General features: G+C 38.6%; 1 protein-coding gene across 1 annotated transcript; it reads left to right on the forward strand.

Moving 5' to 3' along the window:
- Window positions 1-10,059: 10,059 nt before the first annotated feature.
- Window positions 10,060-11,074, forward strand: LOC119766400. The gene is made up of 3 exons (XM_038250925.1): window positions 10,060-10,073; window positions 10,136-10,250; window positions 10,625-11,074. The coding sequence occupies exons 1-3, from the start codon at window positions 10,060-10,062 to the stop codon at window positions 11,072-11,074; spliced, it is 579 nt and encodes a 192-aa protein (XP_038106853.1).
- The last annotated feature ends 11,554 nt before the right edge of the window (window positions 11,075-22,628 follow it).

The raw sequence follows: 22,628 nt of genomic DNA on the forward strand, positions 1-22,628 counted from the left end.
GGTGTTTGCACTCAAAAGTAATACTTTATCTGGCGATCAAAGTTTAGAACAGAGTCGAAAAGTATTACTTTACGAAAGAAGTGCTGGGAAGTTGAGCTAGCTAGAGAACGAATTTTCTCGTTTTTTCAGCACTCGTTGTATTTATCCAACTTGGTTGATCCTTGTTGGATAAACGACCAATTAGTGCTAAAAAATCGTCGTTTTGCAGCTTGTTGCAATAACTACTATTATGTTTGAAAAGAGCACTTTAATTTTGAGTGTACAAGCGATGCATATCATAGTTGTTTACCGTTCGTGTTCATTAGATACCGTCCAAATGCGGAGCAGCTAACTGACCACAGCTTCTCTCTCTCCCACGCTCCCTTCAGATATCAAGTCACTGCCAGCAAGGTCAATTCACATGGCGTCTTACATTCAATCTCTCTCTCACTGCCTTACCTACCAGCTCTTATGGTGAATGATGCACAAACAAACCTCTAACTTGTTGATATCGAACACACCGATCTGCCTCTCTGTGGTAGTGGCTACTGAGGCGTTTATCTGGGGAGCAGGGTTACCAGGTCAAAATTTGAAAAATCTGGCAAAGTATTAATTAAAAATCTGGAAAAATCTGGCAGGCGAAAATCTAACAAATTCGAATGATGAAGGGGAAGGATTATATAAATTAATTCAAATGTTTGTAGAGTACTGATAGTTTAACTAATTTTAAGCCCTCAAAAATGCTGGATCCGCATTTTATTTAAGAAATACACATTCTATTTAAATTATATTCGTTCATTTTAATCGAAAAATTGTTCATAATGGGCATAAAGTGAAAAATCTGGCAAAATCTGTCAATATCTGGCACAGAGAAGGGTGAATCTTTATTCTGGCAGACACTTGAAAAATCTGGCATTCCCAGATTTATCTGGCAACCTGGCAACCCTGCTGGGGAGGTTTGTTTACGTGCGTAGAGGCACGTCACGAGCCAAAGCCGTCGTCGCGTCAGGTCTATTTATTCCGCTCGGCGCATAGCTAAGCTAATCTGGCTGTGTTAAGGTAGTACTTAGTGTGACTAGCTAATTGAATTAGCACTGCGTCACGCTACGCGCGTATTGGAATACTTGGACGAAGCGTATTAACCAATTGGATAAGTGAATGTTTTTTGACCTTAATATTTTACATGATTGCAATCTTGGACTTGAACAATTCAATTGGGGTGGCTGATAACTAGACTTCTTATCTGTTGGGCAGGTATCAGTATTGATAATATTGATTCAAATTGTAGGCCTGGCTTCAGTGTTATTTGTCATTAAGATAAGTGTCAAACTCTGAAACAGTATCGAAAAGTATTACTTTTGGATCAAAAAAAAAAAATAAAATTATTCGCTCTACAGCATTGCCTTGGCGTTCTCGATTGCGAGATTCCTACTCGAAACTAGGTGTCCGAAGGCTTGATTGTTGAGGCAATTGCAAACCTCTTTTTACACCTAAGTTTCCATCCACCCCGGGATTCGAACTGAAGACCTTTGGATTATTAGTCCAACTGCCTACCAGCGACTCCACCGAGGCAGGACCCAGGGAGACGACTCCTACACCTGGACTGAGCTAACGACCTAACCTTTATTTTTAGGTTAGTCCGGGGCCAACATTTACTTCCCGTCCGACGGAAGGCGTGATCAGACAAATCTCGTCTCGAAAAATGCCACCGGGACCGTCTGGGATCGAACCCAGGCCGACTGGGTGAGAGGCAATCACGCTTACCCCTACACCACGGTCCCGGCTATTACTTTTAGATACAAGTGCTAAAAAGTTAAACTTTTCTGCACTTAAATTTATGCTGAAAGAAACTTTACTTTTGCCTTCATTTTTTGGCGATGAATCGAGTGGCAGTTTTGACATTCGAGAGTTATAAGTAATTTACAACGTTACTTTTTGCCATCCTCACTATGGAGTGGCTATAAAATCTCTTGAAAAAGGATCTTTTAAATCTGACCTCCTAGAATATCCTTTATTTATACTTATCCTTTTTTGACGCGCTTGCTCCGCGGAGTTTTCGGCGATTTTTTTCGCATGCGAAAAAAAAAGTTTGAACGTTGCTTTTGTTCACAAAAATTACGGATTTTATCAAAACGAGTTCTGCAAAGTTCTAGGATCATCTAGACATCCTAACAATTCACTCAAAAATAATTCTCCCGATTGTTATTGTTATGCCCGAGAACCAGCGAGTTGAAGTTCCCGTTCCAACTTTTTTTAAGGGGTTGGGAGTTGGAATGTTAATTATTATCTAATAGATTAAATAGCACATATATAACTGTTTGGAACGGTATGTTCACGCATCCGTTCTCCTCTGTAGATTCTGAGAAAGGTGTTCTGTTTATGCTTATTTTTTTGTTTTGTTCTGTTTTTTTTTCTTCTGAATCCTCTCTGCGGTGAACACAATGTAGTAAAGCTGGTAAATTTAATTTTTGTAATACATTTTCGGGTGTTGTCGGATGTACTGCAATTACTAATACTGCACGGAGAAAAAAGAGTTCCCAAAATCGTGAACAAGCGTTCATGAAAATGGGAACCACGAACAAAGTGTTCAAATTTCATGGTACGTTTTTCAAAATCGTACCATGGGATTTGAACACTTTGTTCGAGGTTCCCATTTTCATGAATGCTTGTTCACGATTTTGGGAACTCTTTTTTCTCCGTGTGACAAGACAAGTGCTTGAGCCGTAATCAAACCCAAGAATTTCCAGCAAGCTTTCATCGGATTTGCTGCGCCTGTGTTAGGTAAGATCAGAAAAGTTTTTTTTTTTAAATTTATCCTAGAATCTTTCATTTTGTTGATAATTCTCTCATTCGCGCAATTTTCTCGCAGTATTTTCTCAGTGAATATCTTTTGATTGAGGTTCTAGAACCACTTTATACAGGAGTGATTGTTTCAGAAAAAATATCACTTTTAAATTAGGTCACGTGAATTTCATAAGGATTTTGAAATTAATACAATTTGTTTGAAGGAATCACACGTAATCGTTTATAATTGATGGCTTTTAAGAACTAAAATGTCATAAGGCTAATGTATTCTATCGATTACATCTGGATACATGATAGAATTATTATTCAATTTGTCAGTTAAGAACTGAACATTCAAAGGTTTACAATGAAAACTACCATCGTTCTCTTACTATGTTTAATCGCAAGTGCATCAAGTATTATTTGGTCATACTCAGAACCTCCAGAAGATCAAAGCTTGCAATGGCTACATGGATTAATTCATCACCTAGTGACCGCTTCGCCAGGTACACTTGATGTAGTGATGAACCATAAAACCTCAACCGAACCTCTCCTCGACAAAATCCGTATCGCCTTGGGTAAACACTTCGGCATAGCCAAATCACGGGTCCCCCACAGACCGTTATTATGCAAAAAAAATGTCCACCCAAACCAATGATTGGACATGGTTCCTGGGACCATTCTGCACCTCTGGGCCGAGTTTCAAAATATTTGCCGGCAGAAATTTCGAATACGGTCAGTTTTAGTGTTTTGAGTAGAAATTAAGGGGAAATCGCATGTAAAATGCATAGGAAAAGTTCAAACCTTCGTTGTTTGAACTCTAAAACGTTACTGGTCATAGTTTTAAGTTGTGCTTACAAGTAGCAGAATGATATAAAACGATTTACCGGACTGACTTAGCCGGATTAAGCCTAAGTTAAGTGACTTAAGTCTATAATTTACAAGTTTATACATAAATATCTAATAAAACTCCTACATTAGGCAATTTCAAGTCAAGGAAAACTAGATTGCACAAAACTAACATAAAATGGGGTGACTTTGTACCAACTTTACGATTGCATAATAGCTATATAGCTTAACTAGGGGAGTGTGGGGTAATTTGGACACCCTAAGGAAATTGCTCTGTTACGGGCTGTATGGATATTTTAAAGGAATGTGGATGACACCAGAGGCTAATAGAGACCATATTTGATGGAAAAATGTCATTTATTTCGATAAATTTTGATGAAAAACCCATTTTTATCGCAAAAATTAAAAGGTGTCCAAATTACCCCCACATTTTTGTGTGGGGGTAATATGAACACCCCTGTGGGGTAATTTGGACATGCCTTGTGGGGTAATTTGGACATGCCTTGTGGGGTAATATGGACATACCTTGTGGGGTAATATGAACACCTTTTGATGGGTAATTTAGACACATGTTGAAGAATAAGTTTAACATTTGATTTTTTGAGCATGTTTTTTATCCTTCAACCTGGTTTTTTAATTGCTTTATATTTTGAAGTGTTGTTTTGCTCACAATATTTCATCAAAGGTTTAAATAATGATTTTGTGATAGAACTTTAATTCAATAGGAAGATAACAAATAGTTCAGTGTAGTATACATAATTTAATCATTAATACTGAAATGATTTAAACATTGATTCTGGATTAGGCACAAGTATAGTTTTTAGTGATTAAGGTATTATTTATGTTTATATAAATCAATCTTTATATAGAATTTATTAGCCTGAAAATATCATTTTTTTTTTAAATTTTACATTCTGTAGCCCTTCAAATTTAAAAATCATTGTAAACCAGCATAGAAATTAGAAATGTCAAAGAAATTAATTAAAAGCAATCAACATTAGAGTCTAGTTGAACACCAAATGTACAGTAATCAGATTTTCATCATTCGAATATTGGAATAAATTTATCTTAATTAAAAAATAGGGGTTTTGTGAAAGTTCTCATTGCTCACATTCCTTTTTGATTGTTTTGACATATTAAATCCCTCTAAATTTATCTAAATCGCTTTAAAAACTCATCCAACCATGAAAGTTACTTTTTTGTTGCCTGACAGGTAGACTTTCAGGTATGTCCAAATTACCCCACAAGCCATGTCCAAATTACCCCCATAGCATTTTCTATCATAAATTGCAATTTTTGATGACAAAAATGGATAAAATGCACAATTTTTATACGAACATATCTCAGGCATCGTCCAAGCAACCCCCTTAAACATAAAATGTCCACTTTTTTTGCCATATAACCCCTGCAAAACCTTATTTCCTAACCTTCAAATATTAGAATTTAAGGCAGTGCCAACCGGCCTTTGGAAACTTTTACATATTACAGCAAAACTACTTAACCTATTCCAACTTTTTTGGTTTGTCCATATTCCTAGGCCATTACTAGTACTAGCCTTATCACTTAAATTGCCGTTTTCACTTTATATCCGAAGAAAACGTGATTTTTAAAGGGGTGTCCAAATTACCCCCCCTGTCCATATTACCCCAAACTCCCCTACAAGCTCGATAGGCTTGAATTGTAAGGTTTAATCGTTGCAAATATTGTTCATAGTTTATGTTGCACTCTCCCAACATTTTCAAAAATGCCGTAAAAAGTTAGATAATCACGAAAAACTTAAAAAAAATAGATAACGCTTTAGTGTTATTAGCCTCATTGTTTGAACTCGACAAGAGTTTTAGGACACAAACTACAACTACAACTACTTACATTAGGATGTAACAAAAATGACTTTTTGGCGGGCATTCAGGGGTTTGTTCCAGTGGGCATACTGAGCCTAAATCCCAAATATGAGCTTGATTGGACGTAACAGGAGCTGGCGCTCCGCCCTTCAATTTTAAATGGGATTTAACCCGTAAAAAAAGATTTTTTTCAAAAATGTCACTTTTTGAGGCATTTTGGCCACCAATGCGTTTACCAAAAACATCACTGGCGTGTAGGCCAGATCCTTGCGCATCTTTTGGTATATATAACATTGAAGTTTGGAGCATCCTGGAGCTCGGTACAGACCTTCAAAGTTTGGCATTTTTTCGAAAAATCGGCCCCGGCAAAAAAGATATGCGTCGCACCTCGCGACGCCCGAGACGCCATTTGATTTTGCTGGGACCGATTTTTCGAAAAAAACTTTGTCTGTACCAGCTGCTCCAAACTTCAATGTATATATACCAAAGATGCGCAATCTGGCCTACACGCCAGTGATGTTTTGGTAAACCTGTGGCAAAATGCCTCAAAAGTGACATTTTTGAAAAATCTTTTTACAGTTAAATCCATTTAAATTGAAGGGCGAGCAGCTCCTGTTACGTCAATCAGCTCATATTTCATCAAACCCTGAATGCCCAAAAAGTCATTTTTGTTACACTCTAACTTACATACAATTCATACATCGCCTATCGTATGTAAGTTTTTGTAAGCCCAATAGTTTACACATATTTGACTATACTGTATTCAAATTTTTATAAGATATGCCAAGCTTGTTAAAAGAGTAGATGAGTGATTGTGTTTTCACGTGGGGAAAGAATAAGTTTTGTTTTGCTGAATATATTATTAGCAAACGTACTTGCTGATCAATAATATGTTTCAATGAATTGTAACGATGATCAAAATTTATCAACAACACTTTATTCAATTATAGGATACAATATTTTATTATGATAAACATGTTTAAAATTCATAATTGGTTGGAAATATTAATCCTATAGGAAGTTGTGACATAGAACTTTTGCTAATAATAATCATTACACAGGACAACAAAAAAGTATGGGCTAAATGATAGCTGAAGTACTCTCTGGATTTCATTCGTACGTTTCAAATTTGTAAAAGTTTCAAAACAAAAAAGGACAATTTTTTTGAAATGCCACAAATTTGCCACCTTACAAAAGTTGTTGCCCTTATATTTTGATTGTTTTATTTAGATTCAGTATGAATTGATTCAGAAAAATTTGCGCATGATTTTCAAAAAATTCACTTTAAGGTGACTTTAAATTAACTGGCCTTATTTAAATCGAATTAGCAGATTTGCGCAGCAATATCATCACATTGTTTATGTGGAAACATAAATAGACCAAATTAATCCATCTACAAAATTTATATATATTAATTAACATAAAATTAAAGTTTATCAAAACAATCTTTAGTCGTTTGTTGGTACAAAGTCACCCCTTGGCTCAAAGTCACCCCATTTTATATTAGTTTTGTGCAATCTAGTTTTCCTTGACTTGAAATTGCCTAATGTAGAAGTTTTTATTAGATATTTATGTATAAACTTGTAAATTATAGACTTAAGTCACTTAACTTAGGCTTAATCCGGCTTAGTCAGTCCGGTAAATCGTTTTATATCATTCTGCTACTTGTAAGAACAACTTAAAACTATGACCAGTAACGTTTTAGAGTTCAAACATCGAAGGTTTGAACTTTTCCTATGCATTTTACATGCGATTTCCCCTTAATTTCTACTCAAAACACTAAAACTGACCGTATTCGAAATTTCTGCCGGCAAATATTTTGAAACTCGGCCCAGAGGTGCAGAATGGTCCCAGGAACCATGTCCAATCATTTTTTTTTTTTTCATAAAATTATTTTTATTAGGTCCTTCTCGGTACTGGGACCTGGTTAGGACCGAGTCGGCTTTTGTAATTACATTTGGCTTAATAATTACAGAGGATCTTGTGTGTAAATGTTAGTGGGAGGGGAGCCGATTACCCGCGGCCTACTCGGGGTTAGTAGGGAAGGGATTGATGTTAAAGACAAGGCGTGGGATGGGAAGGGGGATTGTGTAGGGGTCTTGGTTGGCTCTGCTGGCCTTTGCTTGTGTCCTCAGCCGCAACTCGGTGTCCAGCTGCTGGGGCGTTCTTGCTTTGCTTCCGGTGCAATCCAGAAACGACGGCTTTGTGTGAAGGCGAGTTATACTAACTGAAGGAAAACTAACTGAAGGAAAACTAACTGGAAGAAAACTAAATGGATATTTTGGAATCTACGAGGAACTGATAGATCGGATAGAGAACATCAAGGTCTAGTTGAGATAACGCGTCTCGCATCGGGATTTCTGGTGGTCTTCCTCGGGCCCTGAGGGTATCTTTCAACTTAATTCTGTGAGCCTGGTGATCTGGACACGCCCATACGAGATGGTCGATGTCCTGATAACCCTGCCCACAGTCGCATAAGTTGTATCACTCATGTTGATACGGTAAAGATGAGCCTTGGACGAGTAATGGTTCGACATAAGGCGGGACATCGTTCTGATGAATCCACGCGTCAAGTCCATTCCCTTGAACCAGGCTTTTCTTTGCACCTTAGGTCGTATGGAATACATCCAACGTCCCTTGGTGTCGTCGTCCCATTGTTTTTGCCAATCCAGGAGCGCACGCTGCCTCGGCAAACCGTAGCATTCTTGTAGGCTAATTGGCCTTTCAAAAATGTCTCCACTCTCAGCACCCTTCTTGGCGAGCAAGTCCGCTTTCTCATTACCCGGAATCGAGCAATGAGCGCGGACCCACACCACCGTGATGCTGAAGGACTGAGCCGCCAGGTTGTTTAAAGTCTTGCGTATTTCCGTGAGGAAAAACGCAGACTCCCTGGTCGGCTTCAGAGACCGGATAGCCTCAACAGAGCTAAAGCTATCGGTGAAGATGAAGTAGTGGTCAGGTGGCATGGTCTCGATGATTCGCAGTGCGCAGTAAACCGCGGCTAACTCTGCGACGTAAACCGAACTCAGGTCCTTCAGCTTAAAGAACAGCTGATAAGATTCATGATAAACACCGAAGCCCGTACAGCCGTCGAGCTTGGAGCCATCGGTGAAGAATCTGTTGTTTGGAGGAACATGGTTGTACTTTGATGCGAAGATCGACGGTACAACTCCCCGCAGAAGATGGTTTGGGATACCGCGAGTATCGGCTTTCATGGACGTGTCGAAGCCAATCATGGTGCTGTTGGTTAACGGAGGCGTGCGCTGTACCGTTGTACTCGGGCTCCACTCCCACGATGACATAAAGTCATAGTATAGAAGCATGCGCCGAGACTCAACGTGAAGGTTCAGCAACGTTTCAAAGTTGTCAATTACCAGTTTATTCCTGTAATCACACCGGATCAGGAACCGGTAAGACAGTTCGTAGTAACGAGTTCGCAGAGGCAATACTCCCGCCAAGACCTCGAGGGTCATGTTGTGAGTTGAGTGCATGCATCCCAAGACAATGCGAAGACTTCGGTACTGTATCCGCTGGAGAACCAACAAGCGTGATTTCGCAGCTGACTGGAAGCAGAAACTGCCATATTCCAGCACCGAGAGTATCGTTGTCTTGTACAGTCGAAGCAGGTCAGAAGGATGAGCACCCCACCGGTTGCCAGAGACACTGCGCAGAAAATTAGTTCTTTGCAGGCACTTTTGCTTCAGGTAGTTAATGTGCTTCCCCCATGTTCCCTTTTGATCGAAGATGGTACCCATGTACATGAAGTGGTCCGACTGCTCGATAGTCTTTCCCGAGAGAGAAAGATTGAGCTGCGGCGGTTCATGCTTCCCGTAAAACGACCAGTTCCGTCTTCGCCGGAGAGAATTCAATACCCTTTTCAACTGCCCAATGGGCCAAGTTGTTCAGGGTATCTTGCAAGGGTTCTAGCAGATCGACTTCCTTCTTGGCAGCGATTGAAACCACTGCGTCATCTGCGTACTGTATAAGGGTGCAGTCTCCGGTCAAGCAATCATCGATGTCGCTGACGTAGAAGTTATACATGGATGGGCTAAGGCGTGAGCCTTGTGCCAAACCCATGTAGCTTATCCGGGTGATTGCCAGATCACCTTGCACAAAGTGCATGTGTTTTTCTGACAACAGGTTGATGAGGAAGTTGCACATCGTCGGATTGAGACCGCTCCGCCGCAGCTTTACTCCCAACACATCGATGGAGACTGAATCGAATGCACCCTTGATGTCTAGAAAGACAGAAGCCATTTGCTGTTTCTTACCACGGGCTATGTCGATCCTGTGGCCAGCAAGGCTAGACAGTCGCTTGTTCCCTTGCCTCTCCGGAAGCCATACTGCGTGTCAGACAGCAAGTGCTCTCGTTCCATCCATGGTTCGAGGCGGTCGAGGATCATCTTCTCCAGCAACTTGCGTAGACACGACAGCAAGCTGATTGGACGATACGAGTTGTGGTCGGACGCCGGCTTACCGGGCTTTTGAATGGCAACCACCCGGACCTGTCGCCATTCGTGTGGAATTACGTTCTGCTCCACGAACGTGTTGAACAGATTCAACAGACGCTGCTTGGCGACGTCCGGAAGATTCTTCAGCAAGCTGAATGTCCAATCATTGGTTTGGGTGGAAATTTTTTTTGCATAATAACGGTCTGTGGGGGACCCGTGCAAATACGAAAGTACTATTCACGGCACATCAAAACATAAGATTCTCTATCTATTGGATGGAAGTAACGCCAGACAGCTAACACTCAACTTGGCTAGAATCAAGACAACGCTTGGAAATAGGCTGGAGGTAATCCTAGTGATGGTCAATGGCCCGATCACCCACGATCATGTGGCATCACTTTGATCTTCCTTCTTTTGTCACAAGATTTTGGTTGAAATTTCACCACTAAGCATTTACCGTGTATCTTCAGCCGATGGACGTTTGCTGACCTATGGCGGGAACTCATAATTTGAAATGTTTTTGGACGATCGTCGGGATTGGAAGAACCACGTGGTGCGTATATCATGACTACCGATAACTTTTTACCGCGATCGGCGCTTGTAGATGGACTGTTTGTCGGTACCGATATCGAGACTTGCAAGGCGATATTTGAAAGTGCACGAATGCGTTACCGGTTTGTGGTGAATCCCAAAGGGCCAAATCATCTCGAAACTCAACAGATGGTCGGTCAAGTACTGGATAATGGCACGATCGACATTGTGGTTGGTTTTACGGTGTTTGAAAGCTTGTCATTCGATAGACTGAACGTGTACGATCGGATAGGAGCATGCCTCATGTTACCGAAGAACCTCCAACGTAACTTTATCTACCACCTTACCCACCCGTTCGAGCTCGAAACTTGGCTGGTGATCGTAGCGGTCCTTGTGCTTGACCATTTCCTTACCAGGCTTTTCCCAAGGGCTTTTCCTCACAACCTTATTATTATCCTCATATTCGGCGATTCCCTGCCCGATCACCACCAAACTCGTTGGACCCGGTTCTACTGTTTTGCCTGTACCGTCCTGTTGTTCCTCTTTACTGAAGCTTACCTGGCCAAGGCCATGCTGTATATGACCGTGACCCGCTACACATCGAATATGCGTACCCTCGCCGAGGCCATCGAAAGTTGAATCTATGTGAAAGCACCCATCGGTACCAAAGTGACCATCGATCGGGACACGCTTCCCCTCCTGTGGGAACGAACGATCGAGGAGCGGAACTTCCCGTACACCATGGACAACGATGAGTTTGCGTACCTGATCGACTGCGCCTACGGCAGTCTGTTGATACAGCAGCACGTGGAGCGGGAACTTCGCACGCTTGGCCATCGGGAAGCGAAGCGCCGATTCTACCTACTGGAAGAGATGATCAGCTGGACACAGCGGTTCTACACAATCGCGCGACACTTTACGTTCCGGGATCACTTGAAGCTGGCGATCGTTTGGTGTTTCGAGGGTGGCCTTTGGGATCACTGGAAGGAAACTTTTCGAGGGAAATTTTCCATTTCCCAGACAAATTGCAAAATGAATTGAATTGATGCCTTTTTAAATGTGAAATAAGTTTTGTTAATATATTTATGATCGATGTTGAACAGTTGACGAACTACTCCACCACTACAGCAACTGATGAAGAGAGAATCCTAAAAGAAAGAGAAATCAGAATGAAATAAGATAAGTTGCTCAACTCTCGTGCGCAGTATCGTGAGCACACTAGTTTGGAGTACTGTTGTACGTTTGAAGAATTTTAAAAATTATTTCTATATTTCTGTTAAAAATTGGTAAATGACAGTAAAATGCGAAGCTAATCTAATATAACACAAACGTAGCCAGTCCGATAAAAGCATGCTGGAAAGTCTTGTGATTAGATTACGCTAAAGGCACTTTTCTTGACATTATTAATAAATAACAAAAATTAAAGCATTCAGCCCTAATGCGTTGTGTTTAGCGCAGAGAGGATTCTGTAAACGGATCAAATTTCACAGAATCAACAGGGGAGAAAGGATGCGTGGACATACCGTACCAAACGTTAAAAATAAAAGATTTTATAAGTCGCTAAAAGTTTTTTTTTTCAAAAAGGATTTCATTCGAGCCCAACGTTGGTAAGAGAGAAAAGAAATTCATTCGCTCACGTATTGATCAATATTGAGATATGAGCTACTTTTCTCTCTTGCTTCCACAGTCCACACTCATGTTTCTCAAATATGTTTGAGCACGTTGAGAAGAACTTGGTCTTTTCATTTTCCAATTAGAAATTTATAAAGGATTGAGCTTTTTGTTTAAATTGTTGTAAAGTTTGATAAGATAGAGAGCAAATTTCAAACTTCTCGGAGAAATGAGCAATTATTTTCTCGCTCTCAAATATCTTTTTAGAATGACGAGACTAGCCGTCTTTTTATTATCTAGTTGGAGATTATTGGTGAGATTGACGATCAGTTTGAACATTGTTTCAAAATATAAGTGCAAAATATCAACTTAATAGTCAGGACCCGGTGCCTGCGATTCCCGTTACAGTTTATATGGAATTTTAATAAGAATGTTACTGAATAATTAGGATTCGGGTCCAGACTGTTAATATAGTTGATTTCACTCATTAATTTTAAAACGTGCACATAAGGAATAATGTTTAATTTTCTGACACAAAACAGATTTTTCAATAAATGTATCTCAAATTTGTGTTTTCTCAAGGTTGCAGTACATTTGAAACATTCGACAGTAATTTTCCACCACATCAGCCACGTTTTTCCAGCTCGCTCGTATGAAATTACATTTCAATTAGCTCTCGGGGAGTATCACAATACCCAGGGCTCGTCACCGGAGTCGTCTTACGGTCGCCCACATCGAAGGTTGACGGGGGCTTCTCCTAATTGAAAAATAAAACCCCGAGGTACATCAAACAAAGACTCGGCTTTTTTTGTGCTCATAAAATAGCAATAAAATGGGAAAAATAAAGACGAATGGCAAGCGGTTCGAACTTGCTGCCTTTTTTTTTCCTCCTGTGCCCTTCGCGATTTGCTGTACTTGTTGTTTTATTTTTTTCCAAGTTTTGCGTGGGGTGGTGCATAGACTTGGACTTGGGGAGAGAAGTAAAAAACAATAAAAAACATAGCGATAAGAAAAATGTTGTTGTTGATGGGTATTGAAAAAGCTCTCTTTTTTTATTTTATCGTGCAAGTGATTGTTTTTCGCATAAAATCGCTGTATAAAGTTCAATTAATGGTTTATTGATTGTTAAGTACAGCATTGATTTAATATTGGTAGTAAACATAATAAGTGCAATAAATCTACCCTTAAACCAGTTTCCAGTTAAATTAATCCTCTGAAAGCCAACTGTTCTTCTACTTGAAAGCTTACCTATTGTGAAACAGGAACGAAAAAGGATGAGCAAAAAGCCACCCAAATAGCGTAAAATTAGTGACATGAACCATACACATTCGTTTTCAATTTGTTTCCGTTTTTATTTCACTTCACTATGAAGGTTAAGGGAATGTCTGTCTGATGTGGGGTGGTCCTGTTGGGCAGGTGAGCCATCTGCTTCTGGATTTGAACTCCGCTTTCGATCCTTTCCTTTTCGTATAGCCTATCCTGTTTTCGGGATCTAGGGTTCTTCCGATTAGGATAATTTGTTTCTTTTTATTGTTGTTTCTGCTTTCAGTTTTAGTGACTGCATGTTTTCGATTGTCGGTGTTTGGTGAAGAAAAGGGAAATTAACCTATTTGTGAGGTGTGAAATTTTGCGCAGCGATCAACGGCGAGTCCTGCGGTTTTTTTTGGTTTCTTTGGAGTTTCTTGAACTTGAAGTTTATACTGAATGATTTGTATGTTGCAAAGTCTAGCGAGGATCATTTTTTTGGAACATTGCTATCATACTGATACTTCGTATTGATATGATTTTTTTCTTATTTCTTGCTCTTCATACTCCCTTGAAAAACAATACTTTAGTCCAGTGATTACCAAGTTTGTTGCTTAGATCCCACAATCTGTGTTCTTTAAGGGCCTAGTAGTGGAGCTTACGGCTCACACTGGAACATGTCAAACCCTAATCTGGGGACCTGGCTAATTCTTGTAGTCCAGGATTTCTTTCTTGTTACTTTTCATAGCATCAGTAACGACTTGAAAAACGGAAACTATATCACAAAGTGCCTTAAGCATAATGAAAAATACTCACACCGAGAAAAACGCGTTTCAATGTTTGACCTTGAATAAATAAAAACTAGAGCACGTAATATAAACAATAATAAACACGTTTTGTTTGGCTTGTTTGTTTGCCGGAGTCCCGAGTTATAATTACAAATGTTTACAGTAGTCGGGATTGTAGGTGTGTCAAACAAGTTCTGACCTGAAATCCCGTTGGCCAGTTGTCACACGTGCAGCAATTTTCAGGGTGGGTCAAGTAGCACAACAAGATTGAAATCTCTTCCATATTAAGAATAAGGCAACAATGCACGGAGTTTTTTTTATCGTTTTTTTTAATGTTGCAGGATTGAAATCGAACTTTGGGGATCTGTGAAGGTCAAAAGGTGGGGCATTGTGAGCTGCATGAAAAAGGCGTTCTTTACTCCATTTAGCCCGAAATGCAACTGTTTCAATTCATTCTTATATTACATTTTTATTGCTAAAATGTAAAGTTTATGTCACCCCTCGTTAAATATTGCTTATTTTTTTACAAAAAATTTTAGTCGTGAGCCATTTTAAATATATTTTAGGCTTTTGTGAAATTTCAATGTATAGTACCGCAAAACGATTTTGTCGCCAAAAATTTGTGATTACACTTTTTTAAAGTTAATGATTGAAAAACAGTTTAGCTGGTGTATAATGCCCAACATTACCAACTCATCCAGCCCCCCCCCCCCAACTTTGGCGAGACTCATGGGGCGTATACTTTTAGTTGCATGATTCAAAAATATTGTAAGGTTAACAAAATTGACATTTCGATGCCTCTGTGTTCTCTGTTTGCTGTTTTTTTTATCTAGTTAGCATAAGAGAGCACAGAGGCATCGATTTGCTGAAATGGATGTCAGTAAACGCTTCAGTTTCGTCAAGGTATGATAGATTTGGGATTCCTGAATATGCTCAAATTGACAGTATTGAATTTTAATGCATCTCCTGTCCATAAATATAATTATAAATTTCAAGTGTAAATTGGTACGGAATTAATTTAGGCAACCATGCGCGGGGGTATCTAAGGGAGTACAATAGTATTTAAATCTGAAATTTTAATTTTTTATTTGTTGCCATGGAATTTTCTAAAAACCAATTCAGACGATTGCAGGGATTCATGCACAAATGAGTTTAGTTTAGTTATCGTTGAAAAAAATAATTTACTTCTTTTAAAGTTGAAACCAATCTATTTTTAAATGTGGCAAATTTACGATCTTTTCAGCTCCCCAGCTGTTGTCCATCACTCAAAAAGTCCCCACCGGAAAGCATTCTCAATAGAAGCTCATTATTCCATCTCCCAGAGCGTTTAAATCATGTGCTTTACCACCCCTCCCTTCCCTTCCTGGTACTAAACAGTCTCATTAGGATGCAAATGTCCCAAATATCTGTGTGCGAAAAACCCCGCAAGTCTTTCCAGTAACTTTAGACTCTTTTTTATCGCCCCGTACGAGATAGACCCTGGTCACGAAATCACGCAAGTGCGGAGGGTCCCTTTCCTTGTGCCGGCCAAGTCTCCCGCCGGTTATGTTGGCCGCCATCATCAATCCCCACCCCACCTCCAAGACCAACAAGAAAACGGTGAAAAATATGAGCTCAGATTATACACATTGCGGGGCTTACTTTTAACTAAAGGCGGACAGCAGCAGCCATCTTCAGGCTCATAATTTGTGAAATTAAAAAGGTGCAAAAATACAAATTTATGTCTAATATAATTACAAATTTCGGCAGCCGAGGTTTTCATTCTGTGGTGCTGCTGCTGCTGCTGTCGGGCCAGAATTACCCCACAGTTGATGATGATCATCACGCTGATAATGACCCCACAAGGAGGCCTGGCAAATTTCGGAAGTGTGTACTAAATGGCGGTCATGGTTGTGCTGTCTTGTCACAAGTCGTTCTTTGGGTCAAACTTAATCTCGATATGTTTATTTGGGCTTGACAAGTTTCAAAATATTCGTTACAAAGTAATTTGTCACATGCGCCAGAATGCCACAACCGCGACGAACTCCGCTCTGGGTGCTGAACCCCTGAAGGCTCTCAGTTTTTCACGATTGATCATATGGTGGAACTCAACGAGCTCTCGTTACTAACCAGCGCAGCCGCCGCGGCACTCAGTGTCCCTGTAATTATATTGCTGGAAAGTTGCTCTTGACCACGACACGAAGCTTTTATTGTTATAGCAGGAAACAACAACGCGGGACGAATAAATTGTTGCAAAGGGCCGCCGCCAGTTAAAGAAGTAAACTATTTGGTCTGTGCATGGCGTGAGCAATTTGACGATCGGATCTGGAGGCAAATTAAGGTGAACTTGTAATCGGGAAAACTGTTGCACTACTCAAATGTATGATCACCACTGTGACTGGTAGAAGGCTGCAATTTTCCAGTTGTGTTACCATCGTGGTTTTATGGTTCGGTAACGATTATGCAAATATTGGATTAACCAGGCTAGATTCGAAAGTTGATAAAATACGGATTATGGACAATTATTTAGCTTCTTTTCATGTTTTTCTGCTCTAAAATCGAAATAAAACCAAAACAAGGTAAGGACACAATTAAATAAATATTTAAACGCACTAGTTTTCAAGGGGTGGACACTTGTATCGGACGATATTCTAAGAAGTAGAAAGTTTCAAGCTTTTTTTTTATTTCGACAGTATTGTCAATTTGTATTTTTCTTCATTTGGACTGTTTTTCTTTCAAATGCTTCTAGCAAATCAATTTTTGTTAAATACATCAGTGTGAAGGGAGCATTCTTTTATGACGTAACGCAAAATTTGTTTTTTTGTTTGTTGAATAACATTTTATGTTGATATTTGAATTCGAACTGACCGTTAATTCTGACGATAAACAAAGGAAATGCTCACGCCCGTTCAATTCGCAGCTGCAGTAAAATTTAAAGGTTATTAATCATTACCACAACTATCAGTCGTCAAAAGTGCAGTCTTCACGCCAATTTGACAATTCCCCAGCATGTAATTTACTCTACTAGATGAACCATCTCCTGCGTAGGGCATGTTTCATAACTACAAAAAAAAAATCAAACGACGTTCTCGAGGAAGTTTACGGCAAAATATGATTGTTGTCACTCTTTATATTTGTCAAACGGAAGCGTAGCAAATTGGGAACATGACTTTAAAATCTGCCCAACTTGGGTTTCTCACGTGTGCACATTTTTTTCTCCAGTGTCAATCCTCAGTGTGGTATATTTTTATTTACAGCGGAACCAATTCATTCACATCGAACACACGATGACGAGGACATGATGTCGGTTTCGGGCTTCGGAAGCAGTTGGCATTTCATTGGGAACATCAACAAAAAAAATGAAGAGGGGAGTGCCAAAACACATCTTGCCTCCGTTAAGGATGGTCGGCAACGTGTGTCGGTTAAGCGGTATTACATTTGTATAAATATTTACCCTCTGTAATTGATACGGTTGATTATGAGGATCGAATTGGAGTTTAATTGTGTAATGGTTTCCTCTTTGAGGGGAATCAAAATGTGCACGACTGAGAAGAAGTAAGTAAGAAACTTTGAAAAAAGTTACTTCCCCAGCTTTTTTCAATGTCTGTTTAAAGAGAGTTCGAATTTGTAATAACCGATTGGTTTTGAATACTCATTTCAAGTTATAAACTTGATTAAAATAATATTAAAATAATCATAAAATGTCGCAAATTTTTCGGCTTTTGACTCTGAAGGTTTATATTGGTTTCCCAGAATTCCATTTCGCAGAACGTCATTCCTCAGAAATCCATATCCCAGAAAAAAAACGAGAATTGTGAAAGATCTCTTCTTATTTTTTTATTATTTGTAATGATTTTAAGATATAAAAAGAATGTTTTTGCAAGATTTATATCATTTACAAGGGTTACCCATCCTTTTTCATGATTTGATGGTTTAAAAATGAAAAATAAAATATAAAAAAAAAAACAATTTCATGTCATGGTTTTTTGATTTTTTTTAATTGAAAAACGTTACTCAGTCCTACTTACTTACTTACTTACTTACTTACTTACTTACTTACTTACTTACTTACTTGCTTACTTGCTTGCTTACTTGCCTTACCCTTACTTACTTACATACTTACCCCTTGCTTGCTCACTCCTTGCTTGCCTTGCTTGCCCTTACTTACTACTTACTTGCATACTTACTTACTTACTTACTTACTTACTTACTTACTTACTTACTTACTTACTTACTTACTCACTCACTTAATTGCTTACTTACTTACTTACTTACTTACTTACTTACATGATAGCCATAATAGTTTAATAAATTCAGCTTCATTGTTCATTTCTCTTAGCAGGGTTGTCAGAACTTCAATCTTTTGTGCTCATTGTAAAGATTTTTGATTACCCATCCAACGATGGGGCGCATCATAGATTGGGACAAAATTTTAATCAAAGTATCTGATCCGGTCTCAAAAAACCGTATAAATAGTACTTAAGTGCTCATAACTTTTGATAGGGTTATCAGATCTTCAATATTTTAGGGTCATTGGACAAGTATTTTGCATTAAACGATGGATTAAAAAAGAAAACAAATATTTGTAAATTTGCCAAAAATCAAAGTAAATTTTTAATTTTGTCATTATTTATATTATTTAATTATTTTATATTATTTATTATTTACGACCATTTTTTCTGTTTACATTAAACATGAACTGAAATACAAACTTCTTTGACAAATAAAGTTTAACTACGTTATACAAATTTATATTCTTTGTTTATAAATTTGATGATTATAAAAATAATTTGGTTTTACAGTTATTTGCAAACACTAAATCGAAATTATTGACACAATTTTCCATTAAAACATGAATTTCGAAAAATCAATGAAATATTGATAACATTTTCAAAACATCGTTCATTTCGGATGATGATTTATTGATTGCAAATAAAAACATATTTTGCCCATATACATTATTAACGGAATGAGCTATCGGAATCCCGGATTATACCGTAAACAAATCTTTCAAGTGTTTGAGTTAGTTAAAAAGCACTCTTGATTTGTCACTCGTTTCTAACCGTCCAAAAAATTAAGTCACCTTGCAATGTTGCAGAGATATTTGTTCGAACAAAAGGTTTCTTGATCAATAAATTAGCCTCTAACAATTCTTTAAAATGGGTAATTGGAACGAACTACTCCATTAGCGTAATTTTAACATAATTCTAGTGTAATTTCCGCGTTTAAGTGGATACAAAACGGGACCCACAATATGAAAGCTGTCAAATTATGTCCAAAAGCATAGTTATCAACCTGGCCGAAAAAAAGGTGCAACCTTATCAAACGCTCGTATCACCACCACTTAACCATGACACTTTCATTAGGACCATCCGTCCGCAGCCACGACAGAACGGAAGCCTAATGGTTGTTCAGAACGACCCCCTTGTGAACATTGCCGTCAAGTAGGTACTTGACGGCGTAATGACCGAGGCCCAATTGTCCATTACGCTTCCGCCATGGTTGCAAGTCAGATTTCGCCCGCAGAAGGAGGTTGACTTTTACAATGTGTTGTTTAGTTCAACACTGACAAAGACGGAGCATCTGTCCGCGGGTGGTTAATTTGGCCGTTTAAGGACAAGTTGAACCTTAAGGTGCAACGAACTTCCTCAGTTCCGGAAAGAGCAGTTTTTAGGGTGTTATTTATGCAAAGTACTTTTTAATAAGCCCTAATAGAATGATGATGACCCGATCCTTTCACGAAGCGCCCTTTCATGATCACCATTAGACCCCAAGATCACCGGATCTCGAACATCAGTACCGCCGCCGCACGGTTATTAGATCGCCGTTGATCGGAACTCAACAAGCCAAAGTGAGCCCCTCGGGGCAGTCGGCGTCGATGGTCATTTTGAATTTTATTGGTAAATTATAGGGCACGCGTGAAGGTGGTCCCGGGAAGAAATGTTTCCAGACAAAGTCTCGGTAGATTACATGGGTGTAAAATGTTGCACCTACCCTCAACTTCTCTCCGTCGGATCCAAGGGTTTGCTTTCAACACGCGTGTTCTACAGCCATCGAGCACCTGAAAGATAGCCAGCTCCTATAATTGTGACCATTATGAATATATTTTAATTCAGCAGACGCAGTTCGAACTGCTGCTGCCGCTAGGAAGCCAGAAATGAATTCATTAAAAAGGTGAGGTTTGGCGTTGTGCACGTAGTTATTACACCGTAATCGTAACCAGAAATTAGTTGTTTTGGGGGCAGAGTATGAAATTTATCATGTGCGTTAGACTGAGCGGTGGCGGGAAAATGTACAAATTAAGAGTCTTTTCCAGAAGCGAATGGTTAAGCACGTTGAGAAAAAACCCCTATTCTTTTCCTCTTAATTTGATCTTGTTGAGAAAGAGGTGATGATAGTACAGACGAGGGAGAAAATTCAAATTTCCTTAATCAGACAATTAACTGGCAAATAATTGCAATGCAATGCACAATTAGATAGAAATGAGAAAATTTGTGTAATTATTGCAAATTTGGAATCGAATTAAAATAATAACGCCGATCAGGGAAGTTTCCAACTGCATTACTAATTGAGAGTTGAGCACAATTAAATAAGCTATAATTTTAATTGAAGGCACGTTTTAAAAGTAGGACATCGACAATTACAGGAAGTTGGAACCTTGACTTCCTACTGAAATTTGCATGTAAAATGAAATATGAACATAAAACCATGAAACAAATACTAATATAAACGGTAGTTCATGCAACAAGTTCAACAAAGTTTTGCAACGAGTTTAGAGCATTTGTATTGCAGTTGCAGAAACACTTTTTGAATAGAATTTTTTCAGTCAAACTATGGTTTCTCCGCTTGAATTTAATTTGCTGTCATGAAAAGTGTCAAACTTTCAGCTTTCAATGGGATGCTGAAATGGTATAGTAATGGTATAGTAATTTATGCAACAAGTTGCAAAAACAAGATTTTTTCAGCACGAGTCGTACATTTATCCAACGAGGTTCACCGAAATAGTACTTGTCAGTACTGTAATTTTAGCGATGAAAAATGCGGCCAAAAATGTGAAAGATTAACCAAGTTTTTTGAAAAAAAAAATAAAAAAATATTGCGCAAAAAAAAATACTACGGTTTTTCATGTTAACTTGAATTTGTAGGGCGTCTAACTTTCCGGGGTTTGAATTTACCGGGAAACGGGAAAAATATTTTTCAAATTCCGGGAATTCCCGGGAAACCGAAAAAAAAGTTCTCCGATCGGGCTCAAAATTTTTCTGGGGTTCCTTGGCCAAAATAATTAGACCCGATTTTTTTTTGTTTGGCCATTGGGGTGACCTACATCGTGCTAGGGTGGTTCGAAAAATGGCAATTTTCGTCATTTTTCGCAAAAACCACTTTTTTCGAAAAATCATATCTCCGCGTCATTTCATCCGATTTTAGCTGTCTTAGACGCAAAAGAAAGGTGATGAGTTTGGCTATTTGGGAAAAATAGTAAGAAGTTCCAAAAATCTAGCTTAACGGTGCACATCAACCAGAGCTTTTGCACCCAGATTTTTGTTACAGACATTTTAGTATCTTCAAAACTACGGGTACTATCGAAATATTTTTTTATTCTTCCCCTAAAGTACTGTCCACAAAGCAATTTACAACAAAGTTTGATTAATTTTACAATCCCGTTATTGCAGGATTGGGTTCGTAAGTTTGACAATTTTGGAATAAGAAGACAACAACTTCCTTTGTTGCTGTGCACCCTTAACTATTGAAAAAGTCGTATGAAAACTTAAAATAGCGATTTGACCGTGTCTGGACCAAACAGCCTATGTCTGAAAATATTTTTATCGGATTCCTCGGAAAATTTCACAAAACATATTTAAAAATTGGCGATGTCGAACCGTACGTTTCCAAGATATGATTTTTTGAAAATAAAAACTGAGTTTTTCGACGCGCCACGCGCAAAAACAGGAAAATGACGAAATCGGCATAAAATCAACTTTTTTCAATAAAACTGCGATAACTTAAAAATTTCAGCGATGACCTATACATGTCTGGGTACCAAAAGTTGCGTCTTTCAATTAAGAAAATTTTGATACCCAGACATGTATAGGTCATCGCTAAAATTTTTAGGTTATCGCAGTTTTAGTGAAAAAAGTTGATTTTTTGCCGATTTCGTGATTTTACTGTTTTAGCGCGTGGCGCGTCGAAAAACTCAGTTTTTATTTTCAAAAAATCATATCTTGGAAACGTACGGTTCGACATCGCCAATTTTTTAATATGTTTTGTGAAATTTTCCGAGGAATCCGATAAAAATATTTTCAGACATAGGCTCTTTGGTCCAGACACGGTCAAAACGCATTTTTAAGTTTTCATACGACTTTTTCAATAGTTAAGCTAGATTTTTGAATCTTCTTACTATTTTTCCCAAATAGCCAAACTCATCACCTTTCTTTTGCGTCTAAGACAGCTAAAATCGGATGAAATGACGTGGAGATATGATTTTTCAAAAAAAGTGGTTTTTGCGAAAAATGACGAAAATTGCCATTTTTCGAACCACCCTAGCACGATGTAGGTCACCCTAATGGCCAAAC

Source organism: Culex quinquefasciatus, chromosome 1, assembly GCF_015732765.1.
Source record: "Culex quinquefasciatus strain JHB chromosome 1, VPISU_Cqui_1.0_pri_paternal, whole genome shotgun sequence".
NCBI classification, from domain to species: Eukaryota; Metazoa; Arthropoda; class Insecta; order Diptera; family Culicidae; genus Culex; species Culex quinquefasciatus.